Below are 26828 nucleotides of genomic sequence, written 5' to 3' on the forward strand. Positions count from 1 at the left end.
CCATCCATGTCGGATCGTTGGTGGGATCGCTGGGACATCGTTATGTGTAACGGGGCCTTAAGGGGAAGAGAAGGGGAAGAAAAGTCAGCAAACAATGCAGTGAAGCAGCGGTCAGAGAGATAGGAGGAGAACCAAGAGAGAATGGTGTCCTTGAGGCTGATAGAGTCGAGCATGGTCAGGAGGAGCTGATGATCCACAGTTTCAAGTACTTCAAGAACAGAGAGATGCAGGAGAATCAGCAGGGAGTAGTGGTCATTAGCTGTTAGTAGATCATTAGAGACTTTAGTTAGGAAAGTTTCTGTAGCGTGTTAAGAGTGGAAACTGACTTGGAAAGGGTCAAGAAGAGAATTAGCTGAGAGAAGCGAATTAGACAAAAGAGTACCAAGCGTTAAAGGAGTTTATAGATGAAGGGAAGGTTAGAGACTGGTTGGTAGATAGTGAAGCAGTTCTGGTCAACTCAAGAGATTTTTTTTTGGTAATGTCTTTATGATAGTGTGTTTGAATGAAGAGTGAAAGCTACCAGTAGAAAAAGAGAGGCTAAATATTTCTGTTAGGTAGATAGTGACAGCAGGAGAAAGAGATTGAAGAAGGTGAGAGGGAATAGGGTCTCTGTTGCAGGTAGTAGAGCAAGAATATATGTGGATTCTGGTAATATGTGAGCATTCTTCTTGCATGTCTGTTCAAACACAAGAAGTAAACTTGGTGATGTGCAGGAGGATCCATGATATTGTGGGATTGGTAGAGAATATCATGTTGGGTATGATCAATTTTTTCTTTGAAATAATTGGCCAAATCTTCAGCGCTAAGGTTGGTGATTGGGGCCTGCACGCTAACGTTGAGGAGAGAGTGAAAAGTGTCAAATAGTTATTTAGGATAATTGGATAGGGAAACGATGAGGGTGGTGAAGTAGGCTTGTTTTGAGAGGTGAAGGTCAGAGTTGTGTGTTTTAAGCATAAACTTATAATGGATGAAACCTTCAACCAATAGGGATTTTCTCTATAAACATTCGGCACACATTAAACAATGCTGGAGAAAACATGCTTACCAGGGTTGATGCTGTCTGTGCAAGAGTGTTCTGGGTGAAGGAGGTGCAGCTTCATCAAGGGCACTCTCCAGTGTTTAATTATAATGTTTCAGAGCTGAGTTGGGAAATGAGCTGGAGGAGCTTGGGGCCAATGATGAAGGTTGTTCTTAAGTTGCTTGAGTATTGATGGCACATAGATTTCTGTAAGCATGGTAAGTGGGGGTGTCCTGAGTGGGATGACCAATATTGACAGAGAAGGATAGAACATACAAAGCAGTCAAAAAGAGAGAGAGCAGAGTTAGCAAGATCACGCACTGAGCACAGCCGTGAGAAGACCCGGTCCATTGTATTCCCATCTTCATGCGTAGGATAGTTAGTAAGTTGTGGAAGGTTGAGAAAGAAAGTTAGAGAAAGAAGTTGAGTGACAATTGCTGATAGTAGATTGTCATTATTATTATTTATTTATATAGCATCATTGATTCCATGGTGCAGTACATGAGAAGGGGTTACATACAAAGTACAGGTATCACAGTAAACAAACTAACAATCACAGACTGATACAGAGGGGAGAGGACCCTGCCCTTGCGGGCTTACATTCTACAGGATGGTGGGGAAGGAGACTGTAGGTTGGGGGGTTTCAGTAGCTCCGGTATTGGTGAGCCGGTAGCTTCGGTAGTGGTGAGGAGGCAGCGGGGTCATTGCAGGCTGTAAGATTTCCTGAAGAGGTGGGTTTTCAGGTTCTGTCTGAAGGATCTGAATGTGGTTGATAGTCGGACGTGTTGGGGCAAAGAATTCCAGAGGATGGGGGATATTTGGGAGAAGTCTTGGAGACGGTTGGGTGAGGAGCGAATAAGTGTGGAGGACAGAAGGAGGTCTTGAGAGGACCGGAGATTACGTGAGGGAAGAAATCGGGAGATTAATTCAGAGATATATGGAGAAGACAGGTTATAGATGGCCTTGCAGGCCAGTTATAGTAATTTGAACTGGATACGCTGAGGGAATTGGAGCCAGTGAAGCGATTTGCAGAGGGCAGAAGCGGAGGAGTAGCGAGGAGAGAGATTAATTAGCCGGGCAGCAAAGTTAACCCCTTACTGCTAGCTGACTGAATAGTACGTCAGCTGGCAGTATCCCCCGCTGTGAGGTGGGCTCTGGCGGTGAGCCCACCTCAAAGTCGCGACATGTCAGCTGTTTTTAACAGAAAAAAACAGCGTGGGGACCCCTCTATTCTTGATAACTAGCCTTGCTGAAGTTGACAGCTGAGGGTTGCAGCCCCCAGCTGTGAGTTTTGTCTGACTGGTTAGCAAAAATACAGGGGAAGGGAAACCACGCCGTTTTTTTTTAAATTATTTATTTACTGCGCAGGAGCGGCTGATGAATACTCCCATCCGCCGCTCCTGCTCTCACTGTAATTAGCGGCAGCTGGTGTCGGATGATGGTATCAGTAGTCTCATCAGCTGACACCAGCGAGCGCTCCCGCTGTCTTTTAACAGTGTGGGAACTGCGGCTCTCTGACCGGCAGGGATGATTACACCACCGATTAGAAGCGGTGTTTGTCGTGCTGCCATGCACATGACAGCGCGACAAACACCCGGTGTTCGGGCAGCCAAACCTGAAGGCTGTGCCCACCATGCGGAAAGTAAGCAGAACATTTGCGGATGGTACCCACGGTCCGGAGGAGAGGAGACTGTCCTCCGGGCTTTGGGTACCATATCCCTGCAAAAAATAGAATTTAAAAATAAAAAATATTGTTATTCTCACCCTCCGACGTCCCGCGCAGTCTTCCTGCTTCTCTTCACGCTCTCGTTCCCAGTAGTCCTTTGCGAAAATGCCCCCGATGGCGTCCGTTCTCGCGGGATCGCGAAGTCTCGCGGTCATTCGCGCGAAGTCATGGCGAATTACCGCGAGACGTCGCGATCCCGCGAGAACTGACGTCATCGCGGGCATTTTCGCAAAGGATTACTGGGAACGGATGCGCGGGAAGCCGGAGGGTGAGAATACTATTTTTTTTTTTTTTTTTACTTTCTATCTTTTACTATTGATGCCGCATAGGCGGCCTCAGTAGTAAAAAGTTGGTCACACTTGTCAAACACTATGTTTGACGAGTGTGACCAACCTGTCAATCAGTTCTCCAAGCGATGCTACAGATCGCTTGGAGAACGCTAGCATTTTGCAAGCTAAATACGCTTGCAAAATGCTAGTTTTTCCACGGGAAAATCGCGGGAATTTAAAATGCGATTTTCCCGCGGACTGGAATTCTGGAATTCTCGCGGTAATTTCCGCGAGAGTTCCGGTACGTGTGCACTTAGCCGAACAGTAACACGGGCTTCCTAGTGAAGTCCGTGTTCGGTATCTGTGCCCGAACAGTAGGTGTTCGGTACGGACACTGAACTTTACTGTTCAGGTTCACCCATCTCTAATCCCTTGGTTAGTTAAAGTCTCACATCTGAATGTTAGCTTTAGGCAGGTGTGTGAATGAGATTTTGGAAAGAAACGCACATCACAATGAATTTCATCATTTCATGCAATCGCTTGTTAAATCCAAGATAACAATATACATGTGATACAAGAATCAGAACAATTCCTGTTGGAAATTACAGCCAAATACAAATATCCTCTGCTATTGCTGCCCAAAATCCATCTAGTACATAAGCAGGCGACATTCATATATTACAGAAGTTATGGTTTTGGCATCCAAACCAATACACATCGTACAAAACAAGAGAAAAAAGTCTTGTACCCGGCTTACAACGTGCAATCAATCGTCTATTGTGAAGGAAACCACCGTTTGATACACGTGCTTTTATTTAACGACATAACACATGTGAAATGCTTCAGATACAGTACATCACAATCTGAATTGTAAATTTACTCGCAATAACAAATTTACTAAATTAGTCTATCACAGCAAGAGCACGTTGAATAATTAAAAGATATTTATTCCTATCTGGGAGAAGAAGAAATACCGTACAATGTAGAGTTGAAAAAAGCAAAGAACTAATTACCGTAAAAAATAGACAATTGCAGATTATTCTATTTAAAGCACAGTTTTCTGAGAGTTTTAGCTTAGAAAATTAGTATTTTTAGTAAATGAATGATAAAAAAAATAAAAATAAAAAAATAACAAATTTGATTATTTAAAAAAAATCAATCAATGTAGCGTTAAACGGGTTGTTCAGTGAAAAAAAGTTATAATCTATCCATAAGGTAGGTGATAGTCCACTGATTTGTAGGCATCCCAGCACTGGGCCCCACACCAACTGGGAGATTGGGGAATTTTAATCCCTGATGGGAAACTTATCACCATTATGAAATGGCACAGCAGGTCAGACAGACTTCCAACAACTGCTCCATTCTCCATAGAGTTGAGGAAAATGCTGAGCGCAGCACTCGGCGGTCCTATTGGAAATGTTTGAAGCAGTGCTCAGACATGTTCCCGGCAGCTCCTTTCTAATGGGGTTAAAAGTGCCTAGTTCTGCCAGACGGTGTGAATCCGAGTAGTCAGATACCCCCCAATTAATATGGTAAGTTATCACCCTTCCTGTGGATAAGTAATAACTTGTTTTCATGATTTAATACACTGACTACATACTGAACGTGTGAATGTGGCCTACCTGCACACTTGGCTTCTGAATGGATAGTTTTGGTATCTGGTATTTTACTCTTTGTGTCCCTTTAGGCTAAGTGCCCACGTTGCAGAACTCCCTACTGCGGGTAAAACTCATGTGGAATTCGCATGCGTTTTCCCGCAAAACACAAGTGTTTTGCAAGCGTTTTTAGCTTGCAGAATGCTTGCGTATTCCAAGCGATTTTAAGCATTGCTTGGAAAAGTGATTGACTGGTTGGTCACACTTGTCAAGCATAGTGCTAGACAAGTGTGACCAACTTTTTACTATTGATGCTGCCTATGCTGTATCAATAGTAAAAGATAGAATGTTAAAAATAATAAAAAAATAAAAAATAGGAATATACTTACATTCTGGTGGCCCCCGGAGTCCTCAGCGACGCTGCCGGCAAGTTCTGTTTTCAAGCATGCTTTGCGCGAAGGACCTCTGATGACGTAGCGGTCACGTGACCGCTACGTCATCTGTAAGGCCTGGGAATGGAAGATGCCGGAAGCGTGGCTGAGAGGCGGAAAGGACTCCGGGGGCCAGCAGAAGGTGAGTATATCCTGATTTTTTATTTTAATTCTATTTTTTACAGGGATATGGTACCCAGGGCCTGGAGGACAGTCTCCTCTCCTCCAGACCCTGGGTACCATCCGCACATGAAGCGCTCACTTTACACATGGTGGGCATAGCCACATGCGTAAAGTGAGTGCTTCAATGCAATCCTATAGCTGAGGAATTGCCGCGATTCGGAAGAAATAATGAACATGCTGCGGATTTTACCGCTATGCGATTCCGCAGCTGTAAAATCCGCAGCATTGACACAGCAACTGCGGAATCCCATAGGATTGCATGGGATGCATTTTGTTAGCATTTTTTAAGCATTTCCGCTGCGGTGAAAAAAGTGGCAAAAACACTTAAAAAAGCGCAATGTGGGCACACAGCTTTACTGTCACAAATGTGGCTGACTGCTTGACATAAGTGGCATAGACTTAGGATGCTTGGTGTTAATTTTTGATATCATCATAGAAACATATTGGCACAATTTAACATAAGTGATAATTACTATAAGGAGAGGGAAAAATAATTGACTAATGATCTTTATTAGTGATGAGCAAACGTGCTCAGATAAGGTGTTATCCAGGCATGCGTGGGTGCTAACCGAGTTTCCCGTGGCTGCATGTCTCGAGGCTGTTCGACAGATACAACATATGCAGAGGTTGCCTGTGTTGTGGCTGTCAAACATCTTTGACACATTCCGGCACAGGGACTCAAACATATTATTTGAGCACGCCGAAGACACTAGGTTAACAGATGAGCATGCTCGGAGAACACCTTATCAGAGTACGTTCTCTCAGTATTGGGTAAAGGGGATCGTTGCAGCTGCCAGGTACCAACTGTCCATCAGCTTACTTTGCCTCTGTATTACTAGGCCACATTCACATGTTCAGTATTTAATCAGTTTTTTACATCAGTACTTGTAAACCAAATTGAGCAGTGGAACAAGAAGAGGTAAAGTATAAACTACACTTTCCCTGATATAACAGTGTGTGTATATACATTACACAATCAAAACAGTAAAGGTAATAAATCTGATGATGTAGCAGTACCAAGGTGGCATAGATAATGGTAATACACAATAGTAGCAGTACCAAAAGCATATGCATTATTATAGGATAAAAGACAAACAGTGTAACAACAACATTTCTCACACTAACATGATCATTATCAACCATGGATGAAGTACCCATCTCTAAGGTCAGACCATTCTTTTTTCAATCTTTATTGAAACCTAGACATAGTCCTACTGTCCCAAGATGAGAGGGTTGGACAGTATAGGTATAAACCTGCACAAAAGAATGGCATATTGATTTTCGCACTTTTATATGCTGTATACTTACTGTATATCCAGGTTTTTCTACCATACAACCTTGCATTATTCCCACATTAACTACTCCCACCACACAATTACAACCAGTTTCAAGCACCATTTGACCAGCAGCATTTTCCTATCTCTAACTCAACATATTTATCCCCACCCCATTCCCCTGCCAGTATATGAGCATCGAAATCTGTTCTTCTTTGTAGAACACCTTCTCTGAAGACCTTCTCTTTATAGCTGTTGCTAGACCTGGCGCTAATGCACAGAGCTAGCAGACAACCATGAACCACACATCATGGGCTCACGAGCCACATGTGGCTCCTGAATCACAGGCTGGGGACACCTGCTTTTGCTTATTGCTTCGTAATCAGACTTCCACCATGTTGAGATACAGTATTTCCACTTAATTTTACATTTTATTTTATTTCACTTTTCCTTTGGTACTAATTGCTTTGCTTCTTGATTTGTGTCTCTAGTTTATCTTAAAGGAAACCAGTCACATGCTAAATTGCTATTAACCTGCAGATATGGAGTTAATCTACAGATTAATAGTGCAACTAACTTGCCCAGCGCATGGACGCAGCCGAAAGATGTGGAGAAAAAATTAACTTTGTTCTCCCTGGCAGCGTTTGGGTTTCAGCCATGGGGCGGCACTGGTGCTGGTTAACTCAGCACTCTAAGTATACAGAGCTGCAGCTGTAACCACGCCCCCGGCCCTGACTGACACTGGCTCTGCATTGGGGCTGGCTGTCACTCAGGGCCTGGAATGCGTTTACAGTTGCTGTTCTGTATACTCAGAGTGATGAGTGAATTTGTACCAGTGTCGCCCCCATGACTGAAACCAACTGCTGCTGGGGGGCAATAAAGTTCAATTTTTCCCAGCAGGGTCCAGCTATGTGCAGGCATCGGGCTGGTTAGTAACGCTATTGACCTGCCATTTAAGCCCATGTCTGCAGATTAGTGTTTTTGCTGGTGACAGGTTCCCTTTAATGGGTCATCATTTCAGAATTTCTATGAAAAAAGTGTTTATCTGTTTTGATTACCATGTAGCAAAAATTATATGTTGTTGAAATGTGTAAATCTGAACGCTAATGCAAGTCTGTGAGGTATTTTCTCAGAATGCATAATTTCTCATTATTGTGAATTTAACTTCATGGAATTTCAATTTCCCTAAATAGGAACAATTATAAAAGAAAATCTAGTATAAATGAACTGTTATGTAGCATTGAAACATCTTTATGATCTTCCTAGCATAAATACTATGGTTAAGTCTTGTACTTCTGTGTTGTTTTCCCCAACAACTACTGAATCACTTGTAAGATGCACATAACTACTACCAAGAATAAGAAATCAGCATTACTACCAGGAATAAAAATGTCAAATAAATTATTCCAGCTCATCCATCCGGTCCACAGTTTGGCGTGGGATTTAATAAACTAGACTATATTTGCCTTTTTCTTGTAAATTTAGCAGAGCAAAACTCGGGATATAAAAACTTTATTATAGATTTCAACAAAAACAAGAGTTAAAGGGGTTCTTTTCAAATAAATCCCTGTCATCCGGCTCAATTTGTTATAACCCCCCCCCCCCCCAATTAACTTTAAGGATAACAGAAAAAATTGGAGTCCTGCTCAACAGGACAGGATTTTCCTTTTCTTTTTCAAAAGAAACTATAGTGCATACAAAAGAACATTTTCAGGGTCGACATGACCCAGTCGACGCGCTTCAACTGCACTAAGCAGCTTAGTGAAAATTTTCTTTTGTTTGCACTATAATTTCTTTCGAAAAAGAAAAAGAAAAGGAAAATCCAGTCCTGTTGAGCCGGACTCCAAATTTTTCTACTATCCTTGATGTGAGGCCAGGGCGAGGCCGGAGTCTGAGCCCCAGGTGGATGAGCATAGAGCAACTGGGCTGGGTGAGCTGGAATCAAGTTTTTATAATTTTCCAATTATCTTTACCCGGATCCAGCTCTGAGTCTCTGCCGCTGCTCTCAGTCTTTGATATTAGCCGCAGCACTAACCAGGGGAGGAGGTACCATTGGTGCACAAGGGCCCAAGAGGCAAGGAGGCAACTTCTACCTCTTAAACAGATGGAATTGTGCATTATGATGAGCTATACATAAAACATATTTTGTTATATGTATATTTTTCTATCTGTGTCCGCTACTGGCGCTGACATCACATTGACAGCCAGTCATTGAGGTCTAATCGGAGAGTTCCCTCTACGAGGCAGAGCTGCTGAGTTCACTGATTGGCTATCTGCGTGCCGTCAGATCTACAGCCAATAAAACTGGAGCAGCAGTGGAGACTCAGCGCTGGACCCAAAGAAGGTGAGTAAAGCTCTTTTTTTTCAATATATAAAGCAAACAGCACCCGGGAAGGGAGATTTCCTGAAAGGAGAAAAAAACTTAATTCTCTATATCCATCCTGAAATAATATAGGTAAATTACCCATTATCTATGCACTGAACAACACGCACTATAAGCTATGCTTCACCATGTGCATTCTAATTTGCTAAGGTTTGTATATGTGAATCCTTGAGTTTGACTTTTAAGTAGTGAATGGACACTGGATATACAGTAAGTAATGATGTGGAAAACGAGGAACCGAATATCATAATGGATTTTTGGGGGCTATATCCATTTTGAATGGATTTGCTCATATTTCCATCCACATAATGTCACAAAGAATGACCAATGATGTACATGAAGGTTATATATTTACAGGTGATGAGAAAATGGAAAACGGTCTTAGGAGCGCAGGAAAGAGACTCAGGCGAGAGATGGGGTTAAACCACAACGCGTTTCGACGGAGGATCCGTCTTCATCAGGTGGATCACCTGATGAAGACAGATCCTCCATCGAAACGCGTTGTGGTTTAACCCCATCTTTTGTCTGAGTCTCTTTCCTGGGCTCCTAAGACCGTTTTCCATTTTCTCATTGCTCCCATCCTCCATCGAAGGTTCTCGGCTGGAGCTGCGGTTGTGACCTGACATCCTGTCCACCCCTGGGTTGCTTCCTAAGCGCTCCTCTATGACCGCTTATCACTGACTCATATATATTTACAGGTGACATTTGACATAACAAAGCAAGTGGCTACAAACGTGTTCAAGAGAGCAATGTTGAGTCCTGATTTTGAATCTCACTTTGATTCTGAAGAGGTAAGAATAATTTTTGAATTAGGCGGTATGGCTTTTCACAAATAAGTGACTTTCCTTACCAGTGTGTTACCGGTAATCTGTCAGTGGGTTTTTGCTATGTAATCTAAACGCACAGAATTCAGGGATGTTATCAATAAGAGATTAACATGGCCGGACTAGTCCAATGAGGCAACCTCCTGTGATAAGCACCTCACTGTCTATAGACTTTGTGGGAGGGGCCAGCTTTCCCATCTCTGCCCCTGCTGTGTGAGAACCGCTGCATCCAGGAATCTAAGTGATACATCATTGGATTCAGCTTCTCTTTCTCTACATCATGATGCTCTCAGATAAGATATCAAAAACCTGCTGACAGATTCCTTTAAAAAAATCCTGTCACTTGTAATAGATATGTAATTTTTTTTATCTAAAGTGAATGTTGCTGTTTTCTTGAACCTGAGGAAATTTTCATTTATTTATTTATTTATTTATTTTTTGCGATATGGCCCTTTCTCTCCTATAGATGAGTCTAGTGTTTTAATCCAAGTTGGTGTGATCCTCAACTCTTCTCTGTAGCTGTCATCTTGATGACCACACCCAGTTGACTCTAGGGACACATGTGCATATATTCTCTCATCCAAGAGAATCGGGCAGATTATGCTAATCACATTCTAATCAGTCTCTGATCAGTGTGAGATCATAGTGTGAACCAATTTTCTTGGATGAGGAGGTGGAAAAAAAATGTCTTCATCTTCTCCTTGCTGTAAGTCTGTGAAAATCCGACTGCACTCAGATGTCACCCGCATGCAGTCCAGTGTTAATTACGGCCCATTGAATTGCATGGCCAAGTACGATTGGATAATCAGATCCAACTCAGGCATGTTGCAATTTTTTCCTCAGACAGACTTTTTCCGAGGAATAAATTGGACATGTGCACGGCCCCATAGACTAATATCGGTCAGAGTGCGATCTGATGTTTTGTTGCATGCGCTCTTAGGACACATCCAGTATTTGGTCAGTATTTTACTTCACTATTTGTAAGCCAAAACCAGGATTGGAACCATCAGAACAAAAGTATAATAGAAACGTCAACACTTCTGCATTTATCACCCACTCTTGGTTTTTGCTTACAGATACTGATGTAAAATACTGACCAAATACTGAACATGTGAAAGTGGTCTAAAAGACATACAGTGGGTACAGAAAGTATTCAGACCCCTTAAATTTTTCACTCTTTGTATCATTGCAGCCATTTGGTAAATTCAAAAAAGTTAATTTTTTTTCTCATTAATGTACACTCTGCACCCCATCTTGACTGAAAAAAACAGAAATGTAGAAATTTTTGCGAATTTATTAAAAAAGAAAAACTGAAATATCACATGGTCATAAGTATTCAGACCCTTTGCTCAGAGACTCAATTTACTCAATTTAAGTCACATACTGTCCTGTCCAGCTGTGTTTAACTAAACTGATAGGACTTAAATGGAAGAAGTTTGGGACCACCAGAAGTTTTCCTAAACCTGGCCGTCCAGCCAAACTGAACAATTGTGGGAGAAGAGCCTTGGTGAGCGAGGTAAAGAAGAACCCCAAGATCACTGTGCCTGAGCTCCAGAGATGCAGTAGGGAGATGGGAGAAAGTTCCACAAAGTCACCTATCACTGCTGCCCTCCACCAGTCGGGCCTTTATGGCAGAGGGGCCTGACAGAAGCCTCTGCTCAGTGCCAGACATATGAAAGCCCACATAGAGTTTTCTAAAAAACACATGAAGCATTCCCAGACTATGAGGAATAAGATTCTTTGGTCTGATGAGACGAAGATAGAACTTTTTGATGATAATTCTAAGCGATATGTGTGGCGAAAACCAGGCACTGCTCATTACCTGCCCAATACAATCCCAACAGTGAAACATGGTGGGGGAAGCATCATGCTATGGGGGTGTTTTTCAGCTGCAGGGACAGGACGACTGGTTGCAATTGAAGGAAACATGAATGCGGCCAAGTACAGCGATATCCTTGATGCAAACCTCTTCAAGAGTGCTCTGGACCTCAGACTTGGCCAAAGGTTCACCTTCCAACAAAACAATGACCCTAAGCACACAGCTAAAATAACAAAGGAGTGGCTTCAGAACAACTCTGTGACCATTCTTCACTGGCCCAGCCAGAGCCCTGACCTAAACCCAATTGAGCATCTCTGGAGAGACCTGAAAATGGCTGTCCACCAACATTCACCATCCAACCTGACGGAACTGGAGAGGATCTGCAAGGAAGAATGGCAGAGGATCCCCAAATCCTGAGTTGGATGAAACTGGTCCGACTAGGGCAAAAAAGTCGGAGTTTCGTCCGAAACCCGACCCCAATGCAAGTCAATGGGGAATAAAAGTCAGCATTGAGCGGATGACATTCATCCACTCAATGCCGACTTTTATTCCCCATTGACTTGCATTGGGGTCGGGTTTCGGACGAAACTCCGACTTTTTTGCCCTAGTCAGACCAGTTTTATCCAACTCAAATTTTGTTTCATGAAACCCGATCCGACCAAAGTCGCTCAACTCTGCTCATGGCTGTACTAGCTCTGGGGTGCAGAGTGCACATTAATGAGGAAAAAATGAACTTTTGTGAATTTACCAAATGGCTGCAATGAAACAAAGAGTGAAAAATTTAAAGGGGTCTGAATACTTTACGTATCCACTGTATATCTGAGATTAGATGAATATATCTCAGTAACAGAAAGGCGCGGGAATAAAAAAATGACAGCAGATTTAGAAGAACGGCGATATTTAATCTAACTAAAATTATTTTAGGCAAGTGACAGGTCCTCTTTGAAGTATAATAATTTTAAAGGTTTTACTTTATTTCTTTTTGATGTGCATTTGGATACAGTTTTATACTTGGCAGTATTCAAAACGTTTTCTGGAACCCTATGGCTATACAGCAATGGTTCACCAAGGCATTACTTTTTTTCCAATTATTGTCTGAATACAGTTCTTATCATAAAGGCCTTACAGTCAGGACAGTACTCGTACAGGAAGTGTATTGCTTGTAGCAGTGCAATACTTATGGCCTAAACTTTATACCAGACCTTAAAATAAGTGGTATGGTAATAGAGTACCTAACACAAGTATGATTGTAGGGGCGAGGTCTTACTTGCACTAGATCACTCAGGCCCGGATTGGTAATCTGCCCAACCGGGCATTTTCCTGGTGGACCGCTATTTATTAGCCCGTTATGGGCCGTTGGCTAATGCGGCGGCAACCGGCCTCTTTTAATCGCCGCTGGCCCTTTAAATTTGCGGGCACGGCGGTTGTTTCAAAGGTGCGCGCACTGCAGTGGCAGCGATTTTGGGGCGGCACCCTAGGGGTTAAGAATGAGCCGCGACATGAAGCTGCATGTCGCGGCGCGTTCTTTGAGGGCGGAGCCAAAGAGAGCGTGCTGTGCCGCTGCTCTTCTGTCAATGGTTGTCTGCAGGCAGCGCCAGCACTGCTCACTGACCTATCATCGGCGACGGCATCCAGGCAGGAATCCAGGAGCGGCTGCTGCGACTCCTACCCCCGCACGCTGTCTCAGGCTTCAGGTCCAGTAAGTTGGCCGGGGCGGGAGTGAGTTTTGTTATAAAGAGGGCTGGGGGGAAGGGCGGGCGCCATCTCTGCCTGAGCTGGGGCTTGCTAGGGGGGCCGCCATCTGCCTGATATACAGGGGCTCTGGCTGGGGGGGCGCCATCTGCCTGAGCTGATATGTGATGTATATAACAGGGGTGCCTGGGGGGGCCGCCATCTGCCTGAGCTGGTATATACAGGGGCTGGCTGGGGGGGCCGCCATCTGCTTGAGCTGGAATATACAGGGGCTGGCTGGGGGGGCCGCCTTCTGCCTGAGCTGGTATATACAGGGGCTGGCTGGGGGGGCCGCCATATGCCTGAGCGGGTATATACAGGGGCTGGCTGGGGGGCCACAATCTGCCTGAGCTGGTATATACAGGGGCTGGCTGGGTGGGCCGCCATCTGCCTGAGCTGGTATATACAGGGGCTGGCTGGGGGGCCGCCATCTGCCTGAGCTGGTATATACAGGGGCTGGCTGGGGGGGCCGCAATCTGCCTGAGCTGGTATATACAGGGGCTGGCTGGGGGGCCGCAATCTGCCTGAGCTGGAATATACAGGGGTGTCTGGGGGGCCGCAATCTGCCTGAGCTGGTATATACAGGGGCTGGCTGGGGGGCCGCAATCTGCCTGAGCTGGTATATACAGGGGCTGACTGGGGGGCTGCAATCTGCCTGAGCTGGATATACAGGGGCTGGCTGGGAGGCCGCAATCTGCCTGAGCTGGGATATACAGGGGCTGGCTGGGGGCCACAATCTGCCTGAGCTGGTATATACAGGGGCTGGCTGGGGGCCGCCATCTGCCTGAGCTGGTATATACAGGGGCTGGCTGGGGGGCTGCAATCTGCCTGAGCTGGTATATACAGGGGCTGGCTGGGTGGGCCACCATCTGCCTGCACTGATGTGGATGTATATACAGGGCAGGACTGGGGGGGCTCCATCTGCCTGTGCTGATGTGATGTGTATATACAAGGGCTGGGGGGGCGCCATCTGCCTGCGCTGATGTGATGTATATACAGGGGCAGGGGGAGCCACCATCTGCCTGCACTGATGTGATGTGTATGTACAGGGACTGGGGGGGTCGCCTTCTTCCTGCGCTGATGTGATGTATATACAGGGGCTGTGGGGGCGGCCATCTGCCTGCGCTGATGATGATGATGTATATACAGGGGCTGAGGGGCTGCCATCTGCCTGCACTGATGTGATGTATACACGGGCTGTGGTCCGCCATCTGCCTGCGCTGATGTTGATGTATATACAAGGGCTGGGGGGTGCCGTCTGCCTGGTCTGATGAGATGACTGATGTGATATATATACAAGGGCTGGAGGGTCCTGGCTGGGATGATGATGTATATACAGGTGCTGCGGGGCTGGTGTGGTGATGTATATACAGGTGCTGCTGGGCTTTTGATACTTGCGGCACTTGCGATTCTTACCTCTTCCCGCTCCTCTGCTGCGGTGTCTTCTGACTGTGCTGTTTCATCTGCCTGAACAGTCAAAGTGCAGAGAGCCGGAAGACACCGACATTGAGGGGTCCGGAGCAGAGCAGCGGCCAGCGAGGAGAGTTCAGGATTTCAGTTTTTGTTTTTGGGGCCCATCATACACTGGAGCATAATATGGAGACTCATATGGGGCCCATTATATATGGAGCATTATATGGGGCCCATTCTACAGAATGGAGTATTATGTGGGGCACATTATACTGTTTGGAGCATTATATGGGGCTAATTATACTGCATGGAGCAATATATGAGGATCATTATTCTGTATGGAGCATTATATGGTGCTCATTATACTGTATGGAGCATTATATGGGGCTAATTATTCTGTATGGATCATTATATGGGGCTCACTACAGTGTATGGAGCAATATATGGGGCTCATTATTCTGTATGGAGCATTATATGGGGCTCATAATTCTGTATGGAGCATTATATGAGGCTCATTATTCTGTATGGAGCAATATATGGGGGCTCATTATTCTGAATGGAGCAATATATGGGACTCATTATTCTGTATGGAGCATTTTATGTGGCCCATTATCTGTATGGAGCATTATATGGTACCCATAATGCTGTATGAAGCAATGTATGGGGCTCAGTATACTGTATGGAGCTCTATGCGGTACCCATAATAGTGTATGGAGCATTATATGGGGCTCCCTTTTCTGAATGGAGCATTATATGGGGCTCATTATTCTGTATGGAGCATTATATGGGGCTCATTACAGTGTATGGAGCAATACATGGGGCTCATTATTCTGAATGGAGCAATTTATGGGGCTCATTATTCTGTATGGAGCATTATATGGGGCTCATTTTTCTGAATGGAGCATTATATGGGGTTCATTCTGTATGGAGCATTATACGGGGCTCATTATTCTGTATGGAGCATTATATGGGGCTCATTATTCTGTATGGAGCATTATATGGGGCTCATTTTTCTGAATGGAGCAATATATGGGGCTCATTATTCTGTATGGAGCATTATACGCGGCTCATTATTCTGTATGGAGCATTATACGGGGCTCATTATTCTGTATGGAGCAATATATGGGGCTCATTATTCTATATGGAGTACTATATAGGGCTCATTACAGTGTATGGAGCAATATATGGGGGCTCATTATTCTGAATTCTGCAATATATGGGGCTCATTATTCTGTATGGAGCATTTTATGTGGCCCATTATTCTGTATGGAGCACTATATGGTACCCATAATGCTGTATGAAGCAATGTATGGGGCTCAGTATACTGTATGGAGCACTATGCGGTACCCATAATAGTGTATGGAGCATTATATGGGGCTCCCTTTTCTGAATGGAGTATTATTTGGGGCTCATTATTCTGTATGGAGCATTATATGGGGCTCATTACAGTGTATGGAGCAATACATGGGGCTCATTATTCTGAATGTAGCAATTTATGGGGCTCATTATTCTGTATGGAGCATTATATGGGGCTCATTTTTCTGAATGGAGCATTATATGGGGCTCATTACAGTGTATGGAGCAATACATGGGGCTCATTATTCTGTATGGAGCATTATATGGGGCTCATTTTTCTGAATGGAGCATTATATGGGGTTCATTCTGTATGGAGCATTATACGGGGCTCATTATTCTGTATGGAGCATTATATGGGGCTCATTATTCTGTATGGAGCATTATATGGGGCTCATTTTTCTGAATGGAGCAATATATGGGGCTCATTATTCTGTATGGAGCATTATACGGGCTCATTATTCTGTATGGAGCATTATACGGGGCTCATTATTCTGTATGGAGCAATATATGGGGCTCATTATTCTATATGGAGCACTATATAGGGCTCATTACAGTGTATGGAGCAATATATGGGGGCTCATTATTCTGAATGGAGCAATATATGGGGCTCATTATTCTGTATGGAGCATTATATGTGGCCAATTATTCTGTACGGAGCACTATATGGTACCCATAATGCTGTATGAAGCAATATATGGGGCTCATTATTCTGTATGGAGCATTATACGCGGCTCATTATTCTGTATGGAGCATTATACGGGGCTCATTATTCTGTATGGAGCAATATATGGGGCTCATTATTCTATATGGAGCACTATATAGGGCTCATTACAGTGTATGGAGCAATATATGGGGGCTCATTATTCTGAATTCTGCAATATATGGGGCTCATTATTCTGTATGGAGCATTTTATGTGGCCCATTATTCTGTATGGAGCACTATATGGTACCCATAATGCTGTATGAAGCAATGTATGGGGCTCAGTATACTGTATGGAGCACTATGCGGTACCCATAATAGTGTATGGAGCATTATATGGGGCTCCCTTTTCTGAATGGAGCATTATTTGGGGCTCATTATTCTGTATGGAGCATTATATGGGGCTCATTACAGTGTATGGAGCAATACATGGGGCTCATTATTCTGAATGGAGCAATTTATGGGGCTCATTATTCTGTATGTAGCATTATATGGGGCTCATTTTTCTGAATGGAGCATTATATGGGGTTCATTCTGTATGGAGCATTATACGGGGCTCATTATTCTGTATGGAGCATTATATGGGGCTCATTATTCTGTATGGAGCATTATATGGGGCTCATTTTTCTGAATGGAGCAATATATGGGGCTCATTATTCTGTATGGAGCATTATACAGGCTCATTATTCTGTATGGAGCATTATACGGGGATCATTATTCTGTATGGAGCAATATATGGGGCTCATTATTCTATATGGAGCACTATATAGGGCTCATTACAGTGTATGGAGCAATATATGGGGGCTCATTATTCTGAATGGAGCAATATATGGGGCTCATTATTCTGTATGGAGCATTATATGTGGCCAATTATTCTGTACGGAGCACTATATGGTACCCATTATGCTGTATGAAGCAATTTATGGGGCTCAGTATACTGTATGGAGCACTATGCGGTACCCATAATAGTGTATGGAGCATTATATGGGGCTCCCTTTTCTGAATGGAGCATTATATGGGGCTCATTATTCTGTATGGAGCATTATATGGGGCTCATTAAAGTGTATGGAGCAATGCATGGGGCTCATTATTCTGAATGTAGCAATTTATGGGGCTCATTATTCTGTATGGAGCATTATATGGGGCTCATTTTTCTGAATGGAGCATTATATGGGGCTCATTACAGTGTATGGAGCAATACATGGGGCTCATTATTCTGTATGGAGCATTATATGGGGCTCATTTTTCTGAATGGAGCATTATATGGGGTTCATTCTGTATGGAGCATTATACGGGGCTCATTATTCTGTATGGAGCATTATATGGGGCTCATTATTCTGTATGGAGCATTATATGGGGCTCATTTTTCTGAATGGAGCAATATATGGGGCTCATTATTCTGTATGGAGCATTATACGGGCTCATTATTCTGTATGGAGCATTATACGGGGCTCATTATTCTGTATGGAGCAATATATGGGGCTCATTATTCTATATGGAGCACTATATAGGGCTCATTACAGTGTATGGAGCAATATATGGGGGCTCATTATTCTGAATGGAGCAATATATGGGGCTCATTATTCTGTATGGAGCATTATATGTGGCCAATTATTCTGTACGGAGCACTATATGGTACCCATAATGCTGTATGAAGCAATTTATGGGGCTCAGTATACTGTATGGAGCACTATGCGGTACCCATAATAGTGTATGGAGCATTATATGGGGCTCCCTTTTCTGAATGGAGCATTATATGGGGCTCATTATTCTGTATGGAGCATTATATGCGGCTCATTAAAGTGTATGGAGCAATACATGGGGCTCATTATTCTGAATGTAGCAATTTATGGGGCTCATTATTCTGTATGGAGCATTATATGGGGCTCATTTTTCTGAATGGAGCATTATATGGGGCTCATTCTGTATGGAGCATTATACGGGGCTCATTATTCTGTATGGAGCATTATATGGGGCTCATTATTCTGTATGGAGCATTATATGGGGCTCATTATACTGTATGGAGCAATATATGGGGCTCATTATTCTGTATGGAGCAATATATGGAGCTCATTATACTGTATGGAGCAATATATGGAGCTCATTATACTGTATGGAGCAATACATAGGGCTCATTATACTGTATTGAGCAATATATGGGGCATGTTATTCTGTATGGAGGACTATGTGGTGCCCATAATACTGTATGGAGGACTATGTGGTGCCCATAATACTGTATGGAGCAATATATGGAGCTCACTATACTGTATGGAGCAATATATGGAGCTCATTACACTGTATGGAGCAATATATGGAGCTCATTATACTGTATGGAGCAATATATGGGGCTCATTCTGTATGGAGCAATATATGGAGCTCATTATACTGTATGGAGCAATATATGGAGCTCATTATACTGTCTGGATCAATATATGGGGCTCATTATACTGTATGGAGCAATATATGGGGCATGTTATTCTGTATGGAGGACTATGTGGTGCCCATAATCCTGTATGGAGGACTATGTGGTGCCCATAATACTGTATGGAGCAATATATGGAGCTCATTATACTGTATGGGGCAATATATGGGGCATGTTATTCTGTATGGAGGACTATGTGATGCACATAATAGTGTATGGAGGACAATACTGTCTGGTTTCTGACCTATTGTAGAATGTACAATAGATATCAGTCATGTAATGTAAGAAGTGAAATCTTTGGCACTGCATACTTATATTTCTTTGCTGTATCTGTGCATTATGAATTGTGGTACGTGTTAAAGAGGCCCTCTGAGACTTTCACCCGGGGCCCACAAAAACCGGGAGCCGGCCCTGTATGAACTGCACAGTACCACTTCTCCTGTCGACATTGGACTTTGCGAGGGTCAATATCAGTTTAGTATTTTTAATATTACTATGGCCAAATAAAAATAAAATATTGGAAAAGTTGTTTAAATGGATTATCCCAAGTAATCCGCTGTCCTCTGGAGAGGGGATAACTTTCCAATTCCTGGAGATCCGACTGCCTGGACCTTCATGATCCTGAAAATCGGAACTCTGTAGAGCACCATGTAAATGCAGCTGTGGTCGATCATACGCACTGTGGCGCCATTCACATGTGGGTCTTCAAATATCTCCTTTTAGGAGAGTGATGAGGGGATGACAAAGTATAGCAAAAATTCACTGATCGGGGTGAGGAGTGTTATAATTTGTGGGCTGGTAGAGTCTGTGTGGCAGGGCTGCTTTTTTGTCCCAGTCTGGCCCTGAGATCACTGATAGGTTGTAGTTAAAAAAGTATCTAACGTATAACTGTATGCAGTGGTGTAAATAGAGTCCTATGGGCCCCAATGCAAAGTTTGGATCTGGGCCCCCCACGTGCATATTGGTCAGATATATAGGCCCTTGTAGCATTCTACATCCTGTAAAGACATGGGTGTTCATCCCCCATCTTATAATGTCCCCCGACCTAGCTCTTTCCCGGAATAATTTTCCCCAGCCTAGCCCCTTCTTGTAATAACATTCCCCATCCTGGACCCCTTCCAGAAATAATGTCCCCCATCTTGGGTCTCTTCCAGTAATAATGTCCCCCGATCATGGCACTTTCCAGTAATAAAGCCCCCCATGCCCTCCATCCTTGGCCCCAAGCTATAACAATGTCCCCCCATATTGGGCCCTTTCCTGGTATAATGTCCACCAGCCTGTGCCCCTCCCTGGTGTAATGTTCCCCATCATGTCATAATGTTCCTTGACCTGGACCCTTCATTTCATAGCGTCCCCCATCCTGGGCTCCTTCCTATAATAAAGTCCTCCATCCTGAGCAACTTCCAGTACTAATGTCCCATCCTGGCCCCTTCCAGGAATAATGTCCCCCATCCTGGGCCCTTTCAGTAATAACAATCCCCATTCTGGGACCCATCCTATAAGAATGTCCCCCTTCCTAGGCCCCTCCCTGGTATAATGTCCCCAATTCTGGTTACAATTTCTCATCCAAGAATTAGCAACTATATCCTCTATCTTATTTAATGAGAATCTTCAGACTTATTTTGGCATATCCATTATTACCCTTAGAAGAGCACTTTATAGACTTCATGGTCACAGCTGTAAAGCATGCCATGTACGAACCTTTTTAGTTAACCCCTTCCTAACAGCCTGTACTATGTTGAATGTGGCATTATGGAACAAGCTCACGAGTTTAGCTAGCTCTATTTGCTGCTGTTTAGCCAGTTACATTTCACAGTTAGTCTCTGCCAGTGACATAGCTCCATTAAGTGGCACAATCTCTTCTGCAAAGAGTGATCAAAAAGTCATATAGACCCCAGCAAGTTTTCTAGCTCTGGTGACCTGGATGTTGTCATGACAATGATCGGGACCCCGCGTCACGCCGCAGGGTCTCCGATTCAAAGGCAGAGGGTCTGTCAGCTCTCTGCCGGCTTCCAGAATGATGCGATAGTGTTTTATCGCAGCATTTTGGGGGTTAAAGTGCCAGGAGGGGTCTGTGACTGCTCTTGGCTCTTAGTGCCGGATGTCAGCTGTCAGAATCAGCTGACACCAGGCTGCGATCACCCACGCATCCCCTGTGTGCGCGGTCGATCGCGATGACGTAATGATCCGTACTTGGTCAGATAGACCCAGGTCACATGGGTGGATCGTTACATCCGATGTCAGAAAGGGGTTAAATGTCCATACTTTATAAACTACTGTATTAATAAATGATGAGAGGAAGTACGGTTCTTTTAAATGTATAATATTATGATATGCTATTAAGAAAAGTTGCATCTGTGTCCCAGTGACAAGAGGAGCTAGCTGATAGTGCCAACTTCCATGCTCTATAATTAAATCTGTGAATTAAAAAGACAGCAAATGTTACCAGTTCATTGCTATCCTGTAGCTTCTGTCTTCATATAAATTACTTATTTTCTAAATGGAACAAAAAGTCTCCGTTTTTAAAATGAGAATCAGCTGAGATTTCACCCCGTTGTTTTACATCTAAAAACCAATGATTAAAATGTACAATTACAACATCCCTATTGTGAATTCATTGGCTACACTATGGTAATTGTTGCCCTATAAATACATGTTATTATATATAGAATAAATAGTGTTTTGGGTTTTCTTTTACTTTTCTTGTTTGATTTGGAACTAAAATGTTTGTCACCTTCATAAAAATGTTCACTTGATAAGTGGTTGTGTGTATTACCTTTGGACCTGTTGTTATTTTGACTGCTGATATAGCTCTTTTGTCTTTGGTGCTAATGTCTTACTGCTTGTGGTTGGGAACCAGTGATATATTTTTACTTATTTATATATGTCCTTTTTCTTTTAGGTTCAAGAATACTTCAAGAGCACAAATCCTTTAAATTTCTAAAAATGTACAGTATTTACATGAGGCTTGTTTTTTCGCAGTTTTCATGGCCAAATGATGTCACATGAACAAGAAACAAGTGAATTAAATACTCCTTAAAAGGCCTCATTCACACCTCATCCATTTTTCTCGTACGTGGAGAAATTAAAAAATAAAATTTCCCTACCTTCTCCATTCTGACAGTCCATGAAAATCAGATGACATCCCAATGTAGTTCGATTTTTTTCTCGGACTCAATGACATGCATTACCAATTTTGAGCCGATCCTCAGATTAAAATCAGAAATGTCATTGTGATTTTCCTTGGACCTCTTGACCTCTGAAAAACAACAGACATGAGAATGTCCCCATAGATTAGGTATGTGTGCTATCTGTCACGGTCACGTGTGTCTGGACGCAGCGAGTACCGCAAGGCGAACCCATATGACACACGTGACCCTAGATACACCGCCTCCAGTGGGGTGAATTTAAATAACACGTGCAGCTGGATACACCGCCTCCAACTGGCGAATTTAGGTATTACACGTATTTATACAATAGTCTGGAAACCCTGCCTCCAGTAAGGCGAATTTAAATAATAAAGGGGAACCTGGGTAACATTAACAATGGTGGGCCCTGCGATAGGGAATAGGGACGTGGAGAACTCCTGCACTCCCCTGAGCCAGAGTCCCTGCACTCCTAATGTTCCCAATGCCGGTTCCGCATCGGGCGACGCACAGGAACCTAAAAACCATAGCTCGCCCTGCACCTAAACCCTCACTAGGGAATTGGTCGGAGCGGAAAGTAATCCCACCACTGCACTAAACACACACAAGGGAAAATGACAATACAGGGGGAACACCACTTAGCTTTGCTCTGTTGCTTACGCTCCTAGCAACAGAGCCCACCACCAGCGTGCATCTTCTCCTCCACCCGGATCCATCACCATAACCGGATCCATCACCATAGTGCAGCCTTGGAGCAGAGTCCACCACCAGTTGCAGCTGCCCAGTAAGCAGTGTCCCAAAGATGAGTCCAGCTTCTGCCAAAAAGTCCAGCATGCTTGAGTCCAGTTTTCAGCAACCAAGTCCAGCATGCTGAGTGCAACTCTCACTATCGTCGCCACTCCACCAAGCCATGCAAGCACCTCCTGCTGACACCACAAACTGCGACGACACCCCCCATGCCAGCCCTCCATGCAGACTCCATAGCTGACTCAGCCCCTCTGGCTGGGCTGCCCAGGACTCTCATTCAGCTCCTTCTTTCACCCAGGCTTCCTTGAGAATGACTAACTCACAATATCACCAACAGTGAACAAACACACCTGAACTCTTTTATAGAGTCTCACACCTGATTTGTAATTAAGTGCACATTAAACCAAAGAAACTAAAGTGCACTACCGCTCACCACCACCGGGGCAACTTAGAATGAACAACACCACGTGTAATAATTCTAATGGCCATCGGGGGCAATCAACCCACTTTGGCAACAAGCCAAAGGAAAAAAAGTTGACTTTGTCCATTTACTTGTCAGATCCACCTTGGATCATGACACTATCCATGAAAAACACAGGACTTGTATATGAAAATCGGACATCTGAATGATACCTTTTAGTGCTCAATCAGTGTTTTTAACATATGCAAAAAATTTGGTATTGTTGTCATCAGTATTTGGTCAATGTGCTATCAGTGTTGTTCATGACCCATAGGCCACATTCACATGTTCAGTATTTGATCAGTATTTTACATCGGTATTTGGAAGCCAAAACCAGAAATGGAGCAATCAGAGGAAAAGTATAATAGAGACACGTGCATCAGCTCTGTATTTTTCACCCACTCCAGGCTTTGGCTTCTAAATACTGATGTATAATTCTGACCAAATACTGAAGATGAGTGTGACCATAGACTTGTATTAGTACTTTTCATCTATGCTGCAGGCAAAACTTTTTGCATGGTTAAATGATCTGTTAAAAAATCCAGACATGTGATGTAACTATGTAAGAACATGTACTTGCAACACGGACATCTGAATGAGGTCTTATAGAAATGGAAACTTAGAATATCAAATAGTAGAACTTAATTTGATATCCATGGGAGATGCAAATCGGGAGACCCCTTTTTTAATAACCAGTAAAGGCTATATAGACTGCTGTGAGCTGTTATTAATAGGCTGGGAACCTTTATGGACATTCACCCCCTTACCTGAATAATAACAACAGCTCAATGCTGGCTGCTTTTTCTTGGCTGGTTAAAAAAAATAGGGGGCACCCCACATCATTGCGATGACATTAGGCCTGTGAGAAATGACCGTGACCAACCTCTGTTATCTCACTCTTGTGGTCCTGGATAACATCGATTACGTCACTGCAAGAACCCCGTTATTTCACACGGGAGATGATGTTTCACCCTTTTGTGCTGGCCCAAACAAATTCCAAGAAAGTTGGTGGGTCTTAGCAAAAGTGTACCGTACATAGCCGACCACCAAGGAGCAAATTTACTATAATGTATGCCAAAAAAATGGTGTTCTTTGAAGTACAAAATGTAACAGCTTAGAGCTTTTGTATATTTAAATTTCTGGCACATGGACAGCTCAAAAATGCACCAAATTTATTAGGAAGTGTGCATCTCTTAATAAATTTGGCACATCATTCTTCAGTGACATATGAAAAATCAATCTGTGCCTGTAGATCAGATGGTAAACTTGGCCCTTCCATAGGTCTGATCACCAGAACCAAAAGCATCGTAATGTCTTTTGAATGTAAATACTTTTGCCAATGTGTGTAGGCTCAATGTAATACCATGTTATGTCCTGTGTTATTTCTGCTCTTAAAGGCTTTTCTCCCACTAGAAATGTGCTATAAGTCCTATATTCAGGATCCATGTAATACAAAATGAATGCTGAATATAGCCATATACCTGAAGTCTTGGGTCAGGCTTATATACAGATTATTTTGTTAAAAGACCAGAAATTGTGTAATACTAGATGGGGTAAGGTGCCAAAAAGAAACTTAAAGATACAGTGTGTACAGAAAGTGTTCAGACCCCTTTAAATTTTTCACTCTTTGTTTCATTGCAGCCATTTGATTAATTAAAAAAAAATTATTTTTTTTTTCTCATTAATGTACACTTTGCACCCCATCTGGACTGGAAAAAAACAGAAATATAGAAATTTTTGCAAACTTATTAAAAAGAAAACTGAAATATCACATGGTCATAAGTATTCAGACCCTTTGCTCAGTATTGAATAGAAGCACCCTTTTGAGGTAGTGCATCCATGAGTCTTCTTGGGAATGATGCAACAAGTTTTTCACACCTAGGTTTGGGGTTCCTCTGCCATTCTTCCGTGCAGATCCTCTCCAGTTCTGTCAGGTTGGATGGTGAACAGGGGCGGGCTGGGCCGGATGGCAGGGAGGCAAATGCCCCCCGGGCCGCTCCCCCAGCATCTGTGCAGGGCCGGCCGCCTGATGGCCCTGCACAGTGTACTGCGTGCGGCCGTGTCTGCTGTTCTGTGATGTGATGCGGCCGGCAGCAGACACGGCCGTCGGCCGCGCACTCGTGCAGTAAGGATATAATGTCAGCGCCAGCGGCGGCGCTCAGCAGGAGAGCTCATCCAGCCCCTGCACACACACAGTTGCGGTCTGCGGCTTAAGAGACGCCTATGACGGGCACACAGGCGGCGCGATGACGTCATTGTCTCGCGCCGCTCTAGTCTCTACAGGCCAGAAGAGGACACAGAGGCCGCGGTTCTGGGAATCAGGAAGAAGGTGAGTATAAACTTTATTATTTTTATATGAATGTGATGAGCGGCCATCATACTATAAATATGGGGAGAAACTGCAGCCATCCTACTACTGTATATATGGGGAGAAACTGCGGCCATCCTGTATATATGGGGAGAAACTGCGGCCATTCTACTACTGTATATATGGGGAGAAAACTGAGGCCATCCAGTATATATGGGGGAGAAACTGCGGCCATCCTACTACTGTATATATGGGGAGAAACTGCGGCCATTCTACTACTGTATATATAGGGGGAAACTGCGGCCATCCTACTACTGTATATATGGGGAGAAACTGTGGCCATTCTACTACTGCTTATATGGGGAGAAACTGCGGCCATCCTACTACTGTATATATGGGGAGAAACTGCGGCCATCCTACTACTATATATATGGGGGGAAACTGCGGCCATCCTACTACTGTATATATGGGGAGAAACTGCGGCCATCCTGTTTATATGGGGGAGAAACTGCAGCCATCCTACTACTGTATATATGGGGAGAAACTGCAGCCATCCTACTACTGTATATATGGGGAGAAACTGCGGCCATCCTACTACTATATATATGGGGGGAAACTGCGGCCATCCTACTACTGTATATATGGGGAGAAACTGCAGCCATCCTACTACTGTATATATGGGGAGAAACTGCGGCCATTCTACTACTGTATATATGGGGGAAACTGCGGCCATTCTACTACTGTATATATGGGGAGAAACTGCGGCCATCCTACTACTATATATATGGGGGGAAACTGCGGCCATCTTACTACTGTATATATGGGGAGAAACTGCAGCCATCCTACTACTGTATATATGGGGAGAAACTGCGGCCATCCTACTACTGTATATATGGGGAGAAACTGCGGCCATTCTACTACTGTATATATGGGGAGAAACTGCGGCCATTCTACTACTGTATATATGTGGGGAAACTGCGGCCATCCTACTACTGTATATATGGGGAGAAACTGCGGCCATTCTAC

At 43.7% G+C, this 26828-nt stretch overlaps 1 protein-coding gene across 2 annotated transcripts in view; it reads left to right on the forward strand.

Moving 5' to 3' along the window:
* Window positions 1-22186, forward strand: part of LOC141096754 (uncharacterized) — a 243079-nt gene extending 220893 nt beyond the window's left edge. For both annotated transcript variants that reach the window (XM_073583525.1, XM_073583526.1), the window contains exons 10-11: window positions 9578-9670; window positions 22044-22186. In XM_073583525.1, the coding sequence (XP_073439626.1) occupies window positions 9578-9670; window positions 22044-22085 (135 nt within the window). In that variant the 3' untranslated portion in view covers window positions 22086-22186. The remainder of the gene's footprint in view (window positions 1-9577; window positions 9671-22043) is intronic.
* The last annotated feature ends 4642 nt before the right edge of the window (window positions 22187-26828 follow it).

This window comes from Dendrobates tinctorius, unplaced genomic scaffold (assembly GCF_039654945.1).
Source record: "Dendrobates tinctorius isolate UK_male_01 unplaced genomic scaffold, ASM3965494v1 ptg000079l, whole genome shotgun sequence".
NCBI lineage: Eukaryota > Metazoa > Chordata > Amphibia > Anura > Dendrobatidae > Dendrobates > Dendrobates tinctorius.